The 21,738-nt window shown below is 31.9% G+C and overlaps 1 protein-coding gene and 1 long non-coding RNA gene across 2 annotated transcripts; one reads left to right on the forward strand and one right to left on the reverse strand.

Moving 5' to 3' along the window:
• Window positions 1-5,184: 5,184 nt before the first annotated feature.
• Window positions 5,185-5,677, reverse strand: LOC137931271 (uncharacterized). The gene is made up of 2 exons (XR_011108948.1): window positions 5,630-5,677; window positions 5,185-5,481 (listed from the first exon to the last, which is right to left on the reverse strand). It is a non-coding gene; the product is annotated as an uncharacterized lncRNA (long non-coding RNA).
• Window positions 5,678-9,104: 3,427 nt separating this feature from the next.
• On the forward strand, window positions 9,105-21,709 carry LOC137931270 (27 kDa hemolymph protein-like). Its single transcript, XM_068774701.1, has 7 exons — window positions 9,105-9,193; window positions 17,994-18,103; window positions 18,960-19,072; window positions 19,717-19,880; window positions 20,471-20,592; window positions 20,793-20,921; window positions 21,630-21,709. The coding sequence occupies exons 1-7, from the start codon at window positions 9,154-9,156 to the stop codon at window positions 21,642-21,644; spliced, it is 693 nt and encodes a 230-aa protein (XP_068630802.1). The 5' UTR covers window positions 9,105-9,153; the 3' UTR covers window positions 21,645-21,709.
• The last annotated feature ends 29 nt before the right edge of the window (window positions 21,710-21,738 follow it).

Genomic DNA, 21,738 nt, shown 5'->3' on the forward strand with positions numbered 1-21,738 from the left:
AGTACCTGTTAGAATTAACTGTTGCTATGCGTTATATCGCGTTTGCTATATCGCATACGCTATTTAGCTTCAAATAATGAGGATTTTTGTCTACTCTGTGGTCTTAATATAAATGTGGTGAATCGCATGTTTAAAGACGTTATAATATGAAGCAGTCTTTAAAATTGAAATAAAAGATTTCTAACATTATTCATTGATAATATGAGGCTCTATTTTATTCTGCATATAATATGTAGCGAATATAAAGAGCATTTAGTACAAAAGTATATAATATAAAGGTCGTATTCTGACCATAATTAATTATGATATTAAAGGGATAATTTTGAAGATAATTATTCAAGGAATGCGTATTGTACATGGATTGACTTGGAGGATTTCACGTCATATAACATTTTATATTGGATTGACATCAATCAAAAAATGTATCCGTAGAGAAGATTGTGATTACCTTAAGGAAAATCGCGGATAATTGTAATCTGTTCTATAAAACAGTTATATAAGTGAATGTATTATATTATAATCTCCAGAGAGAGTATATATAGCGTTATTCTTATATATAAAGCGCTATCAACGGCACTTTTGTAAGCAAGTGGAGGAGGCAGATGATTTACTTTCGTATGCGTTAACTGTAAAGAAATGTGAAGATGCGTTAACATGGCAATTTTTAAATGGTTTTAAATGTCTTTTTTTGCTAGTTTAGTTTTCACACGTAATTGTGTTATTTTTATGGATTTTCAATAACCACAGATAGTATTTTTTATAAAAAATATTTATGCTTTAACTTTCGGCTCGGTTATTATTATGAATGGTTTAAATAATTTGACAAGAAAATTTCTTGTCTGTTAATAATATTTGCTAATTACATATATGGATTTTATAATTGTTTCAACCCTTTTGTTTACCTAACGTAATAAATTTTATCTAGAACAATGGCGATTCTGAAATATATTTAAAACATAACTCAAAGTATCGAAGACGGACAGTTGCTAAGGTAGTTTCTATATACATGATATGATTATTAATTTATGAACAAATTATTCGAGTTTGTTATGTTTAATTAATTTTACAGGCACTCCGTTATTTTGAAAAGAAAAGAAGACTCACTGTTGTAAATGATTTGACCACTAGTGGCCGATGTTTATATCGTTACTTATTATCGTATATTTTGTGGAATAAAATTATATATCTCTTAAGTTAGTCGTCCTTTTTACATGGAATAGAATTCACATATTCCCTCTTAGAGAAGGAACTATATAAGTTATAATAATTGAAATGATTAGTGATAAGTACTTACCTGTGATTTTATTATTATATTATCTTGTGTGACAAGACTTAGTGTTTTTTTATAGCTGTTATGCATCATTATGAGTTTAACGTCTGTTTAATTTGAATTTATTTCAGCTATTTATGTATCCATTTAGGTTTATCTACAAAAAATTAAATATTTAAACATTTTGATACACAAATTGACTGACATGAATATATGTGTTAAGAAATATTCACTTTAGACCTGAAATGTCCATTGAATAAATAAGTGGTAGAAGCGTTTGCAATGGGAAAGTATTTACAAAGACAATGTAAAAATTATTTTGCAACTTAAGATATAGAGTTACGGGTTTTCGGAGACTTATTTAAAAAGAATATGAATAATTAATGTGTAAAAGCTCCTTAAGAATAGGCACTCGTACTTGCCTATATTTCTATTTCTGACCAAACGAAGTGTTTCGCCTAACTTGGTGTTTAAGCATGTTTAAAACTGATTTTCATTATTAAGCATAATTGCAAGAATATTAACACGTGTAGCGTTCAATAAAGCATCTTATAATTAATAAAACATGTTTAAAATAAACAAACCGAACAATAAATTGTTTTATTTGACATATTAGAAACCATCACCAATTTCTCATTAATGAACCATTTATTTTATAAGTAAAGTTGGTCTATTTTCTCACTTACAAATTCAATGTTACTTAGGTTTTGATGACTAATTATAAATAAGGTAACGCATAACAAATATTAAGTAATCAAAGCTGCCCATCGATATCTTAACGTCTAAAATACTGCAGTGTCTGAAGACGAAGGTTTTTGACCAATGTAGATTGCCAGTGTGAAGACATACGGATCTGAGGCCTGCTCCTTTACGTTGGGCCTCATAAAACAGCTCAAGGTCACTCAGATAGCAACAGAGAGGGGGGCTACGTTCGGAGTTTCTGTGCGAGATTGAATCATGAATAAGGAGATCAGCAGAAGAATCTAAAGTCATGGACGTAACTCGAAGAATTACTCGTCTAAAGTAGTAGTGGGCGGGGTATATTACTCGTGCAGCTGAATGCCGTGGGGGTCGAAAGGTTCTCCAGTGGCGACCACGAGGTGATGGGCGCACTGTGTGGACCCTCCCACTAGGTGGACCGACCACATAGTGTAGGTCGCGAAATAGAAATCACCAGATGGGGGCAGCGCAAGACCGTTCATCGTGACGATCTTTGGGGTGGGGGGGGTCTGTAGTGATCTCACTATCACTAGTCACTTTGTTATTTAAATTGTTTTTTATCAAAATTGTTGTTTGCCAAAATTTATATTTACATTTATTTTAATATTATTTATTATTTATACGTTGCAGTGGGCGTCTATCGGCTGACAAGAAGAATTTTTTATGAAAAAATTACACTATAAATGTTTTACATGAATTATTATTTTTACTGATTTTTATTAACCTAAAGAGAACTAAATACTTTATGAAATAATTCAATATATAATTCTCAGCCATATGTTAGTAATGTTAGTGTTTTTATTTACATACAACATTTACCTACGAATATAAATAGAGAGAGTTGAATTTCGTCACGCTCTAAACATCAGATATGTGCACTATTCGTACATTTCGATATTTTCACTATATTAAAAAAATACAAATTTTCGAATAAAAAGACTGTCATATAACAGAATGTTTCGGTTTAACTTCTGTGATGGTTTGGTGTGTTGTTAGTTATTAAGGTTATTCCTTAATAACTAAGCCTTAATTTGTGAAAAAGGTGTAAAAACATAGGCACAAGTGTGTCGAGATACAAATCTTTGGAAAATGGTTAAACTTATTCAGAACACCGTGTACCATAATCAATTTTGTTCATTTTAGTAAGAAATGACCGGGTCTTAATGCTCGATCCACCCAAATACGTATGAAAAGGACGAACGTTTCGGATTTGTAATCAGTTTTAAGGAGTATGCCATCGCTATGACAATTTGGAGCCCACAAAACAATTCATAATATTGACAATTATTATTATTGAACATAAGTATATTCTGTAACATATATTATTGAATAATGTTCCCATGAAGAGAGTGCGTGACTTTATTGATAATTGATATTAACCTTTAAATCATTGCATTAAAGCCAATGGAGAACATAATAATAATAAGCTTAATATATTTTTAAAATTATTATATTAATGTATAAACTAACGCACATTACAGTAATATTTTTTTAGGTAAAAAAAAGGACTGGCTTGTAACATTATTTATGGTTAGACTAGATATATAACTAGTAGAATATTTTAATTTCTTTTATTTGCAACAACCCGATAAAAAAAGGAATTAAAAATGAATTATAAAATATTCCTTTTGTACTTTCTTTAAGAAACGCTTGTTCTAATCCAAAGAGTTATTAATATAATTGTCAGAAGTTAATTTCGACGCAAAATACATTTTATTAGAGTTGAAAGGTTATCGTTAGCGCAGTGGAAATGTTATTTAGTTTATTAATAGAAATAAAAAGGGCAAAAAACAAAAAACGCGGTTAATACTATTAAAAAGATTCATAACTTTATTTATTTACAAGAACAATGACCTATAAGTAAGTAGGAAGGTAAATAAGTTATTCATCGGGGTGCGGCGGTGATGATGAGCTTTTATACTTCTCTTCTAAAGTTTCGGATGGGAGAAGAAAAGAAAGAAACTGCAGTTCGGATTCGTAAATAGTAATCAAGTCTTCTGTGAGCGCCTGTCGCGGATTTTTAGCGCTGAGTTCCGTCGTCCGCATCACGTCGCTAGCTTCCTGACTAAACATTTCGTTTTGAATCGACTTATCTTTGCTCTCGTCACACAAGGGACCGTTTATCTCAGTTTCAACGACACCATTCAGAAACGACACTGTCACAGCAAACAACACTATCAGGCACTTATTTAAAAAGTTCATTTTAATTTATTTCACAAACAATTCGTTTAATTGTCTTTGCAGTAACAAACTCATCTGCTTTTAATAATTATCTGCGAATAAATGCCTATAAAGCATATTATAAAACCCAATACAACGATTTGTGTTTCGCTGTTATCATTCTCTCCATTCGATTTGAGAAGTACGCAGTTGGAAACTTGTGAAACATGCCGAGTTACGTCTGAGAGATAACGACGTCTTAGCTCGAATATCAAACATCATGTGTTTGTAAAGTTCAACTTCAATTACTTTATATTTTTAAACGAAAACACAAATAAAATTATTGAATCATTTTTGTTTGTGTGTCGTATTTAAATTATTATTTTTTAATAAAAAGAAAAATTCATACCTCTAACGCAGATTGAAATTTTTATATATTTACTGCGAATTATGACATTAAAAACTTTGATTCTACATTATATTATATATTTTTATGTTTGATTTTCTTTTAGCAGTAATTTTTAAATAATGAAGGTCTTATATATCTCCATGTTGTGTTATATATATATATATATATGTATATATATATATATATGTATATATATATAAATATATATATGTATATATATAAATTTGACGTAATAAGCAAAGTATGAAGTACAAAGTATGATGGCGATTTCTTTCAGACAATAACTGGATGATTAATAAAGGAAAATAGAGCGGGCGATCATCAAGTGATTGACAGGGTGAAAAATGGATGTACGTACATACTTTTATTTTACAAAAGATGTAGTATATTGATATTACTCGGCATTTGATTTGGCACGTGAGAAACTTTTTTAGATACATAATCTATTTTACTGCTCTATTTTTGTTTTAATTTTTATTTATTTATTTTTTTCGTGTATTTCACACGTTTATTGTTATATCGGCTCTTTTATAAGTTCTGTTTTGTGTTATTCTCTGTTGTCTGTATATGTTATTTCCACAACTACTTACCTTTTTACGCGTTTTTCCAAATTATAATAAATACATAACAAACACATAAAAAACGTTTTATTGTTACTTTTTATAATTATCATTCAATTTCTCATATGGCAATAATCCAATGAGACGCGCTGACCGTCGCGTTACAGTCTCTTCGCATTCTTTTCTTAAGTTTCCTTTACCTTTCCTTGATCCTTTTATCTTTTTCGCATCTTCTTCTTCTTTATTGGATTTATTAATAACCTGCGTTTTATCCTCCTCGTGTTCTTGTGAATGTCCTCCTTCCATTATAACCTGCTCCTTCCTTCCAGAATCTGCCTTAATCCACAGATATTCAGCGCCGACTGTAAAAGTGAGATGAAATTAAAGTACGTTGACATAAAATGACAATGTTTCTTTATCAACCATTTTGTATTAATATAACTGATTCTAGTTAATTTTGGCTGTGATATTTAAGTAAATAACCGTATCAGTATAAAAACAATGTCTCACTTATCACAAAGGCGTTTGAAGACGACGACGTATGTGGTTACACTGATTTGTCTAAATATGTTTTTGTTTAATGATTAAGCATTAGGCGTAGATAAAACTTAAAAACAACCAAAAATATTTTTCATTTAGTTTTAATATTGGACTTTTATTCTAATCACAGGCATTCATCATCGTTGGGTTAAGCCACCTCCCCATTCCCCCCTAATATTAACATTCTAATTGAACCGGTAAAAACAGCTTGGATTCACCGTCTTCCGACAACCTTAATAAGCGCAAACTCAACGCATGGTGCTAACTACATATAAAATACATTACTACCTTATTTTTTTAATAATGTAACATACAACTCATACTTTATATGTATTCTCTGTTGTGAACACCAATAAAAATTATATTTAACATTATAAAATTTAAATGTTTTTTGAAAACCTGTAGCCAAGGAACGATTAAAGTAGTAGTGACAAAATTTTCAATATGTAGGAGAATATGGCTGATAGTTATCGTTTCAGTAGATAGACGCCCACTGCAAGGCATCGGCTTTCCCCAAAGATATCAATCGTTACGCTTGACAAGCGGATTAGCGATTGCAGTTTGGCATGATACGCAGAAGAGGCTGCCGCTCGACATCTAGAAACTTGTTCATGAGTATCGGTAATCCTATATAATTAATGCACAAAGTGTGAATTATTAATGATTGCATCGAATCTGCGACCTACAATCGCAAGTCCTTGTCGCTGAACTGATGGTCGACTTTTAACAAATTAATCTGGAACAATCTTATATTGAACACACAAGGTTTATAAGTCGGGATTGATATCATTTACTAAATTCAGGGTGATTATCTATTTACTTTTACAAGGTTATCCACTACCCATCTGACTCATATAAACAGAGTAATTAGTAATAGTAGTAAAAGCTATAAAGGGGGCAATATATTGTTCATTTGTTAGCAAAAAGCTTTTACAGTTTTTACACTTATTTACAATCATACTGTATAAAGTTATCATTGTTAAATATTTTACTTTCATTAATTCTTTCTATTGAAATGCGACAACCTGCTAACACTTTTCCATCACAATATTACTACGTTATTTGTGAAACCAATGATCGGATAATAAAATGTTCTATGAATTGCTGGTAAGTGAACTATATATTTAACTCTTTACATTTATAACCAATCATTCTGTACATTATAATAATGTTAAAAATTACGTGGTAAACGCTGTCTAAGCGGTGCAGTTTATTAATGCTTTCAGATTGATAACAGTGCGCCGGGCTAGTTCATTGAATATTTCGTTAAGATATTATTTTTCTCTGTATAAGGTCTAATTTACTAAGCTTTATTGGTAATCGAAATGGAGTTTCGACTGTTAATTAACACGAAATTGGACAGTTTATAACGCAGGAATTGGAAAACTGTCGACCAATTGATGTGATTGCTTCGAATTTGAAAGAACCCGATGAGTGTCGAAGATAACCCGCGTTATCAAGTAGCGAACGCTTGGGGTCAAACGAGCCGAACGTAACGTGCGGTCGTTAAGCTGTCACCGTGCCCGGGCGACTATTCCGAAAATTAATTTTAATAAACTTCTTTTTATATGCAAGTGATATGATTTGAAAATTTGTGATCACAAATGCATGAAATATAAAATAAGCAGTGTTTTAAAAGTACAAAACATCGACCAGATCCCTTTTTGCGATCTCTCAACTGTCTTCCTGAATATTTTATTTCATCAGCTACGGCCATTTGTGACTAGAATCACTGTATTGTTTAATTTTTTGTTTCTAGTGATAGACACATGGACCTCAACTTCGGACCCCATTAGTAAGCTAACAGTAACTAAGCGAGCTATGGAGAAGGCGATATTTGGGATTTCTCCACGAGATCGATTCAAGAATCAAAACATACGATGACGTACGAAAGTAAATCAGTGTATTGGTAAGTTGTGGACGAGCACACGCCTCATTGTGTGACACACGCCACTTTTTGACGTTCCCCTAGAAGATTGACAAATGACCTTGTTAATGTCATCGGGAAATGCTAGATGTAGGCTGCTACCTTTCTTATTGAAAATCTATGTGAGACGCATATATTCAGCAATGGACTTTTACAGCTGATATGAGGAATGATGATCACGATGATTAGTGACAGATAAAGAAAATTACACGATATATACAATTATACCTTTTTTAAAATTAATAATTTTCATTTAAGGTTTATTGCTTGAGGCCAATTATTACGTTTATTAAATTTATTTAAATTTGATCCCAATTTACACAATTAATATTATTTCTGTTTACAAATTTTACATAGGTGCTCAGAGGAATCATCATAAATTAAAAATAATATCAAGTGTAATAATCAAGTGTTGTTACTGTTAGTTTTTTTGCATTAATGCGCGTCCTTGATACATAACTATATGATACATTTCTAAAATATTTCAATATAAATACGGAAATGGATCGATATGCGATCCATGTTAATGTGGAAGCGTACATATTTAGTAATTGCACGTCATATTGACCGTGTATGTATTCTCAATCTAATCTCAATAAATACATTTAATTACTTACTTATAAAGTTGTAGATTTTAAATGATTATACACTAAATGGGATTATGCAATATCATTCATGTCTAGTTTTTTCTTTTTTTGTCATTTACTATATAATGCATCACTATATTCAAGATTTTATACTTTTCTTTCAAAGTAAATCCCGTCCGATTATTTTTATCCCGTTATTTTTTTTTCCAGAGTATAGAGTTTCCGTTATAGTCTTCAAACGAACTTCTTCGGTTCGGTTTTCATCGCCTCAATCTTTGCTGACTAATTAAAAGTCGCACGGAATCAAATCGGTTGAGAGAACATGAGTCGAGTTTTTCACGCTTTTTTTTACAAAAGAATTTGCAATTTTGACACCAACCGAAACTTAACGCATTGAGACTTGAGTCTAATTGTATTTCAACTTTTGATAAAAAGGCATTTGGCAGCCATCTATGTAGTCATATTACCAATACTATAAAAGTAGTAGCAAGGAAAAAACATTATTATAAACATAGCCATGAAATACTCTACGATGTATCCATAAGAAATAAAAAATGAAATAAATGGGAAACTAGAACTTAGAAGGAACTGGCGGATAACGATTGTTATTTCTTTATTAACTAACAAAGGTAATTAAGGAAACGGAGAGTTTAATCTTAATTAGATTAAAATTTTTTTTAAAATAAATAGTTCGTTTTTAAAAATAAACAGTTAGTTTAAAAAAACAGTTTATAAATTAAAAAAAATATATTAAATTATAAACTGTAAGTTTTCATAAACCAAGAGATGATAATAATATATAGTATTTCTCCATAAAAAGTTGTAAACAATATGAAATATATCATTCGATATTTTTATCGAATGGTACCGTAATAGACCCATTTTTATGAGTCAACTACAAGCATTCTTATATATAATGACCTAAGACTGTGGGTGGTTCAGTTGTCGTACGACTTCAAAGCATCGAACACGCAGGCATCATGTTTTGGAAAATTGTATTAATCGCCTTCATGGCAACAGGTACGTAGATCTTTTAAACAGTGCATTACTTGACACGAATAGCCTCAAATGCGATATTATAATAGTGAATAAATAAGTGATTAATATTAAAATATTCATTGAAATAAATACAAAATGTCATTTACAATAAAATTATATATTTTTTTAATAAAAATTTAAAAGTTAATGTTTGTCTGATATTAAGATAGTATAAATACGTTACAAATTATTGCACATCTATACAATTGAATTGAATAGATATAGACGGAGGTGTACAGAGAAACCTTACAGGACACATCGCACTTGATAAAATCTGCATGAAATATTTGCGTCAAAAGGGCTGTAATATGTCTATTATTATTTTACATTTAGTTCTAGAGAATATTTGTAATACAAATTTTTTTTAAATAAAGAAATTTGCGTACGTTTAAGGTAAATTTGACAGCCTTTATTTTTAATTTATTAAATTCCTTAAAGCTATTTAAACGAATTAAGCGTAATAAAAAAGCAATATCTTCCTCATCATGAATATACATTTAATTTATATGCAGTCTGCCTTACCAACTTTAGTATTACGTTCAAGAGAGAAGCTGTATTGCTAAAATCAATATGTTATAGTCGTGCAAAATATTAAATTGTGGTAATTAATTTTTTTTTATACCAGCAATGTCTTAGAATGTATTTTCCATTTATAATCTAGGTTAACGGAAGTTACAGTTTACTCCTGATATCATATATCATCTCATTATTGCCACTTCTATTGTGATTTGAAATAGTGGGTTAAACTGTTTATTACTTTATTAGTTTTACTGTATGTTTTTATAATTTATTAGACCGTGTAATTAAGTTTCTTTGATTATTTTACAGTTCCTAGACAAAATACACAACTAAGATGTATTTATAAAAAAGTAATTATCATTGTTGTCAATAATTATATTTGTTCACTTACTAATAGGGTTCTAATAGTTCCTTGTGCTAATATGGTCTGCCCTCTCATTATTTATGCCATATAGAGTACTTGGCTTTAGATATGTAGTTTTTTTAACTTTTTTTTACAAAGCAGTGTCAAAGACTTTGTTAATAAAGCTGTTTATTCCACATTTGTTCGATTTTGTCCATTCATCTTTTGACAGTATAAGTCTATACTAATAAATGTGAAATAACAAATATATCTCGCATTCCGATTCATAGAGAATCCTCTATGGATAAATAAACGATTCAAGAGCAACGAGGGCTATGGGTGCATATTTGCTTCAGTTTGGATACTAAAATGTCGAAACGAAATCTTAAAACTTCATAGTAACTTTGTAGCTTTCAAAATAACTCATATGGACATGGTCAAGTTGATTGCCATCTAGTCACAAGTATAAGGTTGTAATATCGACGTTTACTCCACGTTAGGTATTAATGTAAAGCTTTAGGTCAAGACCATACGATGATATACGATGAACAAATCTCTCATAGGTCTGAGTGTACGCATGTATAATAAAGTTCCACAACATATCTTAGATCTTTCTTCTTTTAGTTTTTAATCAAAATTATGTTATTAAATTAATCTTATTATAGCGTCCAAGAGTTTTCAGTTGATCGAAATGTGTGGAATTCGATTTATTGAATCATTTACATGGTTGATATTATATTTAATATAGTAAACATTGTTAAATTTTATTTAAAAAAAAACAACAGTTAAATTTCTGGCCAGCTGGTAACTTATTACTTATAATATTAAAATAATTGACGATTCAAAAGTCCGCGTAAATGCCTTCTCGAATAAATAAATTCTGAATTTTATTTTATGAGTTTATAATAAACCTAACAAATATTTAATATATGTTAGTTAAATATCTATTTGATTTTTGAAAGTTTATTTAAAACTTCAACCATAGAATTAATAACCCCTTAATGTTCAGTTGGTAGTTATTTAGTAAAAGCAAAACTTTTGTTGCAAAAATCGTTATATCTATTAAAATGATGAGCCCAATCTTCATATTTGTTTATATATATATGTCAATAAATTCACGTGACTTTATAAATGGATATTGTAGCGAAAAAACTAAATATAACATTACTTCTTTCATTTGAACTTTGCTCTCAATATATTGTTTATACGAATTTAAACTTTACGGCCCTTATATTAAGAGGTTTTGTACGAAAAGATCGTGCACATCCGTCAGTTGCATGCGTCTGGGCACTAAACTCCTCGGCGATCCCCACTTCCTTTGCTGCAGATCGGGCCATTTACCAATTTACATCGTCAAAGCGGTATGACGGCTAATACATCTCAATGCGGCTTTATCGGCTATTTTAAGCTAATTTTCGTCGACATTTTACGAGTTACAATCGTTGAAAATTGTCAGGAAATATTTAGTTCATAAGCCCATTACGTAATTCCCTTTTAAATAATATTACAATCCTATATCTTTTTTGCATCAAATAATCTTAAATATTGATCGTCCAGATCTTTACTATATGTGAATTTATATATCCCATTGTAGAATATCAATGCACTATACCACAGGTTGTCAACTTTCTGAATATAAGATCTGCGTCTATTAAGTTAAATTGTTTTGTTGATAATTATTCTAATTCGACCATTTACACCCTGTTTTTTATTATTAAAAAAAACCTTTCCATTAACGTTTATATAAAGATTAACATAAATATGACCAGAGCTGTGTACGTCTTGAATAGGAAAACACATTTACATTTGTACAATGTTTTGCGAAATTTTTAAAAATGTATATTGTTTCGCTATTGATGAGTCAAATTAGTATATAATAAATGTATTGTGATCGACTTACTATCATACGTGCAGTCTAAGGGAGAAAGAAGGTATTTAAAACGTATGATATATTTATAAAATGTTGCACTATGAGTTGCACTCCAGCGATACATGGGTAGTTGTGTAGCTATATTATTTTTTGAAACATTAAAGTTTTCATTACTCATAAGGAAAAAATTATTTCCGAACCGAAATTTTCTTATTAATGTTTTTGTGACACCATTTCAAGATAAATTTTTGTATCTCCTATAAATGACCTTGCAAAAACCCCTGCTACACAACCAACGCTTGTTAGAATATATAAATAATTCAATTAATTACATAGTAAATTCATTATACTCGATTTTGTTAACTCTGAGAACTATTTCAATATTAATACGCTTTTTACTCGCTCGCATGTTAAGTCTTCTCTATTTTTAATGGCATTACTTAATGATATGTATTTCTTTCATAAGGAGTCTTATAAGAAATTGATCACCCACTAAGCTATTTTCACGAAAATAATTATTTATGACTACTGTCAAAGTTTAGTAATCAAATGATTCAGTAATCTGGCTGTACAGTGGTTCGTATTTCGTTCATTTTGATCTCTTAGCCTCATTGGCAAACCCACAGTCGCTCAATGAACCATGTTGACACAATCTCTTTACGAGATCGAATCGAGAGAGATCCATAGACAAACAAAAGAGACTGCCATAGAACATGGATGGACCACGTGGTATGGCCGCTGGAACCTTATGTTTCTGTAGTGGATACTGGCAACCGCACCTCCGTCTACGGACGGATGTAGGCCTTTTTTAACCGGCACTATCTGAAATCTATGTGAGATAGGCCTCCTCCTATCCAGTCCAGCAGTGAACGTCTTAAAAGGTTCGGTTAAAATGTGTAATATAGGACGATAAGAATATAGCACGTATAATAAGTTGAAAACGTAACCTTAACCGAAAGTTACGGAATATCAAGGCGTCATATTATATTCTTACTGGAAGTCTTATCTATATTTACGTGTCTCTTATGACAATATAAAATGGGGACAATAAACAGGATAGCATTTCGTTTGATAAAGGAGTCGTGTGGAATTTTTCTTATCGTAGATATATAAATGGCTAAATAACGTGTGCTACTGTATAATTCAATATACCCATGACATATAATACACAACATAGTTTTCATGTTTTCTCATAAAAAAAAACGATTCCAACGTTACTAGTATTTACTCGGTAAAGTAAATTTCTGATAATCAGAGAGTTTATGCAATTCGCAAGGGCAGCGTTTGGGAAGCATCGAAACATATTCTCGTCCGAAATACCGCAATATCAGGCGGAGATCGGAGACGAAGACCTTTGACCAGTGTGTGTTGGTAGTGATGACTTATAGGTCCGACATGTGGTTACTTATGGCGGGGCTTACAAGAAGACTCGAGGTCACCCAGAAAGCAATGGAGAGAGCTATGCTTGAAGTTTCTGCGAGATCGATATAATGATATGACGAGATTCGCAGAAGAACCAAGGTTACCGACGTTTCTCGAAGAATTGCCCGTCTGAATAGGCAGCGGGGCACGTTTTCCTGCCGCCGATGGCCGTTGGGGCCAAAAAATTGTTGAGTTCCGATCAGGAGCCAGTAAATGCGGCGCGGGTATGCCCCCTACATAGTCAAAGTCGCGATACCTATGCCTTGCAGCGGGTGTCTATTTGCTAAATAGAAGAAGATAAAGAATAATAAAGTTCATTGTCGTTGTATCCGGTATCTACGAGATGATAATACTGTCTCAATATGCACTATATATTGTAGTTTTGTTCATAAAAGTAATTTTATCAAAAAAAATATATCTTAGTCAGGTTTTATTAATCAGAAATCTTACTTAAGGATGTTTTAACTATATTAATTCATCACTGTACCGCCCAAACGTTAAAAAGTAGAAAATACAATCAGCATTAAGTTCTCCTTTTTGCCTAAGACAAGATAAGAAGTATACATATAAATAGATATTGAATAACAATGTTAGATAAAATAAATAAAACATAGCTTTCTTTGCTTTATGCAAAATGAAAACTAATAAGTATCTTAATTTAAGAAGAAAAGTCACAATTCGTACAAATTATTTGAATTTTCTAACTTGAACTTCTCAACATCGAAAAAGAAACTAATTAATACTGTATTTTCTTTTTATTAACCTACTTGACGATATTAAGGAGATATTTGAATTAAACATCTGCAAACGCTAGTTTCAAAACGCCAAATAACTTACGTACAACGATACCTTACCTCTTTCAAAATATGTAACACCGCTGGTCAGCTGCACTCTCATTTTAAATTCGTTTCGAGTCACATCAGGGTACGCACTGGAAATAATCGTTAGGGGGACGATATTATTGACATCAATAATAACAACTATGCTTGGCTATAAAAAAATATATAATTTATCAAAATGTTCTATATTAAAATCTTACAAGGGGACAGATAAGAAATAAAGCCATTAGAAGCAGGTATAATTATTCATCATCATTTCAGCTTTAGAACGTCCACAGCTGGGCAAAGGCGTCTATATAGATTTTTAATAAGACGAGACGAGATATTAACAAATTCGTTTGACCCACACTCTGATTGCCAGACCGTGGTCTCTGATCCAGTATCTAAAGCACCCACCATCTTTTATTCGGCCTGTCATACCTCCTGCCTCTTCAACTTGCCAATGCGTCGATCATCTATTGATCTCCTCATTACTAATTCAATCTTGTAGAGAAATACCGAGCATAGCTCTCTCTACAGTGTATCCAAAAGTAAAATACGTCTGATGAAAGATGTAGAAGAAAATAATGATTATATAAATTTCTTACTTTCCAACGCGTGTAAGAGATATTTACACATATTAATAGTCAATATAGATAAACTCTAAATGTCTTGTTTTGATTAGATAGTTGAATGTTCCGATCAAAGGTTAAAGCGCAGACAAAACTGTTATTGGAAATAAATACTTTTTCCGTTATGCACAAACAAATTGTACGTTTACCTCATTACGATAAAATTTGAACTCGTGAAAATACACAAAGTAATGTCAAATATTATCGCCACTTGTTTTAAAGCTGTATCGAATGAATACTAACTATGAAAACAGTTGTTTCTTTGTGAATTGTGAATTTATTTATTTAAAAATCCTTAGCAACTTTATATTGTAAGTAAGAATTTTCGTTTTTTAGTAAAGATTGCGCGGTTTTACACAGGATGATTGGTTATACCTGTTATAGCTATAAAGAAGTGAATGTATACCTATATATTTGCTGTCAATTACTATACCATACCAACTATACACGTTTAGCAGAAGGTTGGAAACCACGATCAGTACACGTATTTGCTCCTCAAAAATCGGCCCAAAAACAAGGACAACGGTAGCCTTACTGGTGACACCCGAATTCAAATCCTCGTTCGAATTTGAATTCGAACGCGCATGAATTATTTAAAACAAATCACTGTGGCCATAACTCTCTCACTCTATTCAAAAATAATAAATGATAACAAAACAAAAAACGTAATGATAACTTAGAAAGACCGTTTTCAAAATCTTCCTTACATACTTTGTAATCCCAGAAGTTATAAGCCTGTCTTTCTGTCCTATCCTATTGTCACACTTATTTAACAGAAAAAATAAATTTTGGAGTGTGATTTTAAATAAGAAAAGGACCAATATTTAGCCACTTCCGCACATGCAGTATTAGTGGTGCAACAAAGTGCACCGCCCGCCAGCCCGCTGATAAATGTGTATGCGGCAAGCAATGCGAATCACACAACTGCCACCGCCAAATTACTCAACACGTGTTTCACCCCTCGACGGGGCATCTTCAGGAGTTATGTTACACCGATTAGTGCCAAACACAGAGTCAAATAGGCATAAAGTAGTAGGCATAAATAGTCAAAAAGGCCATTTTCATTTCCATTTTCCATGGAGCGTTCGCCTAGGCGACATCAGATCTCGGCGGCATCTCGACAAAAATCTATGTAACGGCACAAACAGAGGCTTCTAAGAGTTTTTAATAGTTGAGAGCTACTAACGCTTAGAGAGAGAGGTTAGCTATTCTAAATGAATTCAAAAAATGTTGTGTAAAGTAAGTCGTAGGATTGTTCTATACGGAACGCCATTACGGTTGTGGTGACGCGCATCGCATGAGCTACGACCCTATTGTACTTTTTTTTTTCATAGTTGCCCAAGATTTTGGCCGCCTTTTCCTATATCGTATTTATGGGACAGAGCATTACAATCCTATTTATAATATATTTTTAATTAATATATTTTAAAATAAATATTTATGACAATTAAACAATTTTTGCTTATTTACACAAGTTTCTGTTATGTTTATTTTCGCTTTTTTATTTCACTTTAGTGTTTCGCTTTCCTGTTGGACTTTTGCCTATTCTCGAAATCAATTGAATGTGTCTTCAAGACGATTATTCTCTTTGCTTGAAATGTGACATCGGTTAGGGCTCGCAGCTATGCAATTGAGCGATAAAATATAAAAGTTCAAGTTTGGCAGCTAGTTTAGTAATAGAGAACTAGGTTAAGCTAAGCTCGCCCAGAATAAAGTCATCTCCAATCTACGGATTGTGTGAATGCCACTTAGATAAACACGCTAAAAATAATAGCCAAGTTATAATTACAGATTTAATTAAAGTTACTGAGCTCATGTGACATATGGTACATCTTACTTATGTCTCAAAATGATAAGCGCGAATGTGTTGTTTGGCATGATATTGTGTTACAAAATTCTCTGTAACACTGCAATGTAATTGGGCTTTATAAATACTCTGTTAGTCTCGTCAATTTCTAGTATAAATATGTTTTATTTTACAATATTTTAGCAAATAAAATTTATTGGCCGCCCATGCTGATTCTCCCAAAAATAATAAAATTAGGATCTTGGATTTCACCGAACGTGTAAATACTTAACTCTTTGTAGCTTACTAAAATGTAAGTAATACTCCTAAATATACTTTAAAACGTAGCCGGTTCTTTTAAATTAGATAAAACGTATTCAAAATTTTTTGATTGCGTTATTTTACGTTACTGTGAAAGCTGTCACAATAAGCTTAAACTGATGAAATTAAAACAAAGAAGAGATAAACAGAGAATAAAAAACACATTTTTGTGTTTCTTTTTATAATATATGTATATATTGGTGCATAGAGGATTAAGACATTGCGATCGTAGGTCGCGGGTTCTATTCCTGGTACACAATTGTATATAATTCAGTTTGTTTATTAATTATATAGCATTACCACTGCTCGCAAAGTTTCCAGAGGATGGACAGCAGCGTCCTCTGCGTACCATAAGACTTTGATCCCGCATGCCAAGCGAGGCGAATATATAATAATATACATATCTTAGGAGGCTTATGCTATGTAATGGGCATCTATGGGCTGAAAAAGACGATTTCAATAAAATTATTTGTAGAAACTTTACGCAAACTAGAGCTAAAATCTGTCTGGTAGCTCTTGAGTTTTCATTTTGATTATTTATTAAATTTTTCTCTTACATGGAATTTGTTTTGTACATATTTAATTAAAGGACACTTCTATTACTTGGCTGACTCGTTGACCGATCGCATGGTTTTTAAAAAAAAACTTTCTTGAATATATGGGAAGTCGTCTTCCTATATATAATATAATCGTAGGTATTAAAATTATGTGAATAAAAAGACATAACTTTTTAAAGAATGTCTTTTTTATTATTTCATATTATGAACATATTTTTGGAATTGTACTTGTGTTTAATTGTTATTCATTGGCTGTATTTTTAATATGATTTAGTTGTTACTAGTGTAATAAAACAATTTACTAATATAAAAATCCTATTATATATACTACGGTTATTTTACCTAAATATAAAAAGCAAATTTTTACCTAATCTTAATTACTATCTTTTTTCCGCTTAAAGATTTTAGTCGCAATTAATATTACAAGAAAAAATCGTGTAGTTTCTTTTGTAGGTAAGGTATTAAGGTAATATTGCGATGTTTTATTTTTATATATAAATTTCATATATTCCAGGTGTGTTTGCCGAGTACCAGCTAAATGATGCACAACGTCAGCAGTACAGAGACATGCTCAAGCAGCAATGCAAGAAGAGTGGCGCTGAAGATAAAGTAGACGACGTTGAGGTATAATCAGTATAATGTTCAATTGGAAATGACTTTCATCCAGTATCTTCCGACGACCTGGAGAATATCTGTGGTGTTCAATCCAGAACCATAAAGTCCTTCAAAAAGTGGACAAACGACCTTGTTAATGTTGTTGGAAGACACTAAATGCAGGCTTCCAACCGGTCTTCAGAGAGGACTATATCTAGCTGCAGAGATCTTATGGCTGTTATGAGATGATAATTTATATAATTTTAGACGTAGCATGTCCACAGCTGTGCCTCTCCTCGGCTTTCATCCCGTGTCTTCCGATGATCTTAAAAAGCTCATTTTTCCGCGCTGTGGGCTCTAGAACTTTAAAATCCTTCAGCTGAAAGATGATGAATATTAATGTAAATAAAACACCTGTAAAGATTTTCATGTCATCATATTTATATTCATTATATTATTTTTGACCAAGTAAGAAAATGATTTAAACAAGTAGTAGTAACATTGTAATATCACAATTATTAACCAAAAAAATTGTAATGCCAATGTCTATTTCGAGACTTAACTATTATGAAAGCGCATTAAAGAAAACCCCTATAAACCGGTGGACATTGTCGGTTTTTATCGATTAAAATAAATTCTGTTTTTATCATAATGTATGTATTCATTTTGTTTTTAACTTTGCTCATTTTAATAGTTAAAACTAAATGTATACTGTATTGGTCTTGCCTTGTCTTAACGAGCTGGTTCTCGCAGTCACATTACGCTCATTTTGCGCATAGTAAATTTATTACAATTATATTATTTACATACAATTACCTCCTTCAGTAAATATTAATCGGGCTATGATTGTGTCAAATAATGATCTTCGTTTTAACTTATTTTACAGAAAGTGATCAAGGACTTCGTGGATTGCCTAAAGGGTCTGTTCGATGTTGAAGTGCTGAAACGTGAAATTGAAGAAGCGAAACCCAACGGCGCTTTGGATGAAGTATTCAAGAAGTAATACGTCAAAACTTTTATGACTTTATTAACGCACCGACACTCTTTAGTTTTAATGTTATATAGTCTGTAATGTTGTAGACTAGAATTACGTCCCTCATATATATATGTACATATATGAGGGATATAGATTTACATACATACATTTATATATATGTGTGTATGTGTTAGATATCCACCTATCTACTGACTTATCACAATATCTCTAAAATCATAAGGTTTACAGACTTGAAATTTGATTGAAATATTTCTTTTGCCGAGTAGGGGTCAGCAAAGAAAAGATTTAACAAAATTTTACCTCTAAGGAGGTTTGAGGGGTCGTTCATTAAGTTCATAACGCGGGCGGGGCGAGCTATTTTTAAAATAAAATTAATCAATTTCGTACTCTAACATTAATTTAGTATATAACAGTACGTTCGTATGTGTATGTATATATGTAGTGTAAGATCTGTTTCAAACGAACTTTTTGGGTCTATGCTATAGACCAATAAATATCGGGCCTTGGCTGAAACAAATTGTTGTTACTGCACTATGGAGATGGAAAATTAAAAATCTTCTTCTTATAATAGTATTCCTTTAATTCAGTTAAATTACACAACGTTAATATATACGAGGGTTAACAAATCAATTTTTTCATTTGCCAGGTACTGCGCGAAGTCGCCTCAGCTCAAAACGTGCATTCACAGCTTGACTGCCGGCGTAGCACCTTGCCTGGATCAAACATCCCGAGACAACATTGGATCAGCCAATAACGCCACAGATCAGCTTATTGACTTCGTCTGCTACAAAGACGGCGACCGCATTGCTTGTAAGTGTAACTGTTATCCATAATGAATCCTTTGCTGTTCCAATGTAATAGAGACTACAATTAGATTCAGCATTTAAATTGCAATCCTTCAACATAAATCTACGAGGGTTTAAAAATCTGTCCTGATCTGAGAAAGACCATTACAAACTTATATCATACACCTTAACATAGTGGTAGAGTAATTCGTTCCCAAGCATAATTCTCACTTAAAAATCCAACAATACAATAGGACTTTCCTTACAAGTTATGTTAAGAACCTTTGATATTTATTGTATTATAATTCAGAGACTTAATCTCGGAAACGCTTTATAGGTTCGCTACTTTAATAACAATGTTAAATAGAGTTAAAAATCGATTAACATGTTCTCATTTTTTTTTTTGCCACGGATAATAAATCGATTTTATCTTAAGAAATATGTATTGATGAATTAAAGATTTTTAATTTGATTAAAATATTTAGTTTAGCTGAAATGGTTCGACACAGTCTTTTCTCGTATTTTTCAATTTTTTAATAAAAAAGTCATAATTATGTAAACGTTTTATTAATTAATATGATTGATTTTTCTTAATCTGAATATTTTATTTCTTAGTGTTCATAGCCGAAGGTGGACCCGAATGCTTCCAGGAGAAATCCGGCTCTATTCGGCAGTGCGCAGAAAAGCTCAAGAGTAGCGTATCATCAATTGAAGCAGCACAGATTTTAAGCCTTACTGTAAGTAGTCGAAACTTTTTGGTTGTAAAACTTTTTTTACTTTCTTTCTTCTGAGATATATTTAAGGTATGGTTCTACAGAGATTATCCTATGGCATATCATTATTATTCTAGCCGTAGGATCTCCCCTGAACATATGTTTGCCCAAAGGTATCCATATAACAGTATATCTTCTAAACTTATTGTGGTTTATTTACACAGGATCAGTGCGGTAAATACGAAGAGCTGACAACGTGCGTCGTAAAAGCTTTGGAGGAATGTTCAACGCCAACGCCCGCTAACATGGCCGAATCGCTGTTTAGATATGTGCGCAATGGGACTCCATGCAAGGTCGGTTTTTTTTAAATCATTTTTTTCATGTTACGTGGCAGAAGTAAACGAAGTTTCATGTCATTTAAACATTGATTTACACTAATAGTATATACACAAGTCAAGGTAAGGCGCAAAATGATTAAATAATTTTTATTAACCCTGAACAAATAAACGACAATATTTTCTGATAAAACTAAATGTCATATTTTAAATGATAATCGGTTGAAATTTTTAATGTCCTTTTTTACTTCTTGGCATCCTTGTATTTTTGTAGATGCTTCTTCTTTTTAGCCGATGGACGCCCACTGCAAGACATTGGCCTCCCCCAAAGATCACAACAAGTGATTTTCTGTGACCCTAACTGTGTCGTTGGTATATCCAGTGGGGAACCTACTCACAGCGCGTTTACCGGCTCATGGTGGTGTCACTCGAAATGTTTATATAGATAAAAATAAATGGAAGCTTGTCATCAACAAATTTCTAGCCTGAATTCAGGAGATAATCTCTTACGATAGTAGATATGAACGCTTTTTTATGAACATCATAACGCCTTGTTCACGGAGGAAATATCGAGAGAAAGTCATTGGCCTAAAAAGACTAATAGTTTTATGTGAGGTCCACTAATCCAAATTTTTGATTAAATAAATATTATTCTATGAAGTACCAGTCGCAAGTGTTAGCGAATAATTCTTATAACAAAATTAATTTGAATTTTTTTTATTTCAGACTCAAAAGCAGTAGATGCACGTGAACAAATACCATCAGTAAATACATGTATATCAATAAACGCCTAATTATACCGTAAACGTGTTCTTTCATTGCCAATGGAGGAAGG

Source organism: Battus philenor, unplaced genomic scaffold, assembly GCF_028537555.1.
Source record: "Battus philenor isolate CCGP_79_NKW_IND1 unplaced genomic scaffold, ilBatPhil1.0.hap1 SCAF_7, whole genome shotgun sequence".
NCBI classification, from domain to species: Eukaryota; Metazoa; Arthropoda; class Insecta; order Lepidoptera; family Papilionidae; genus Battus; species Battus philenor.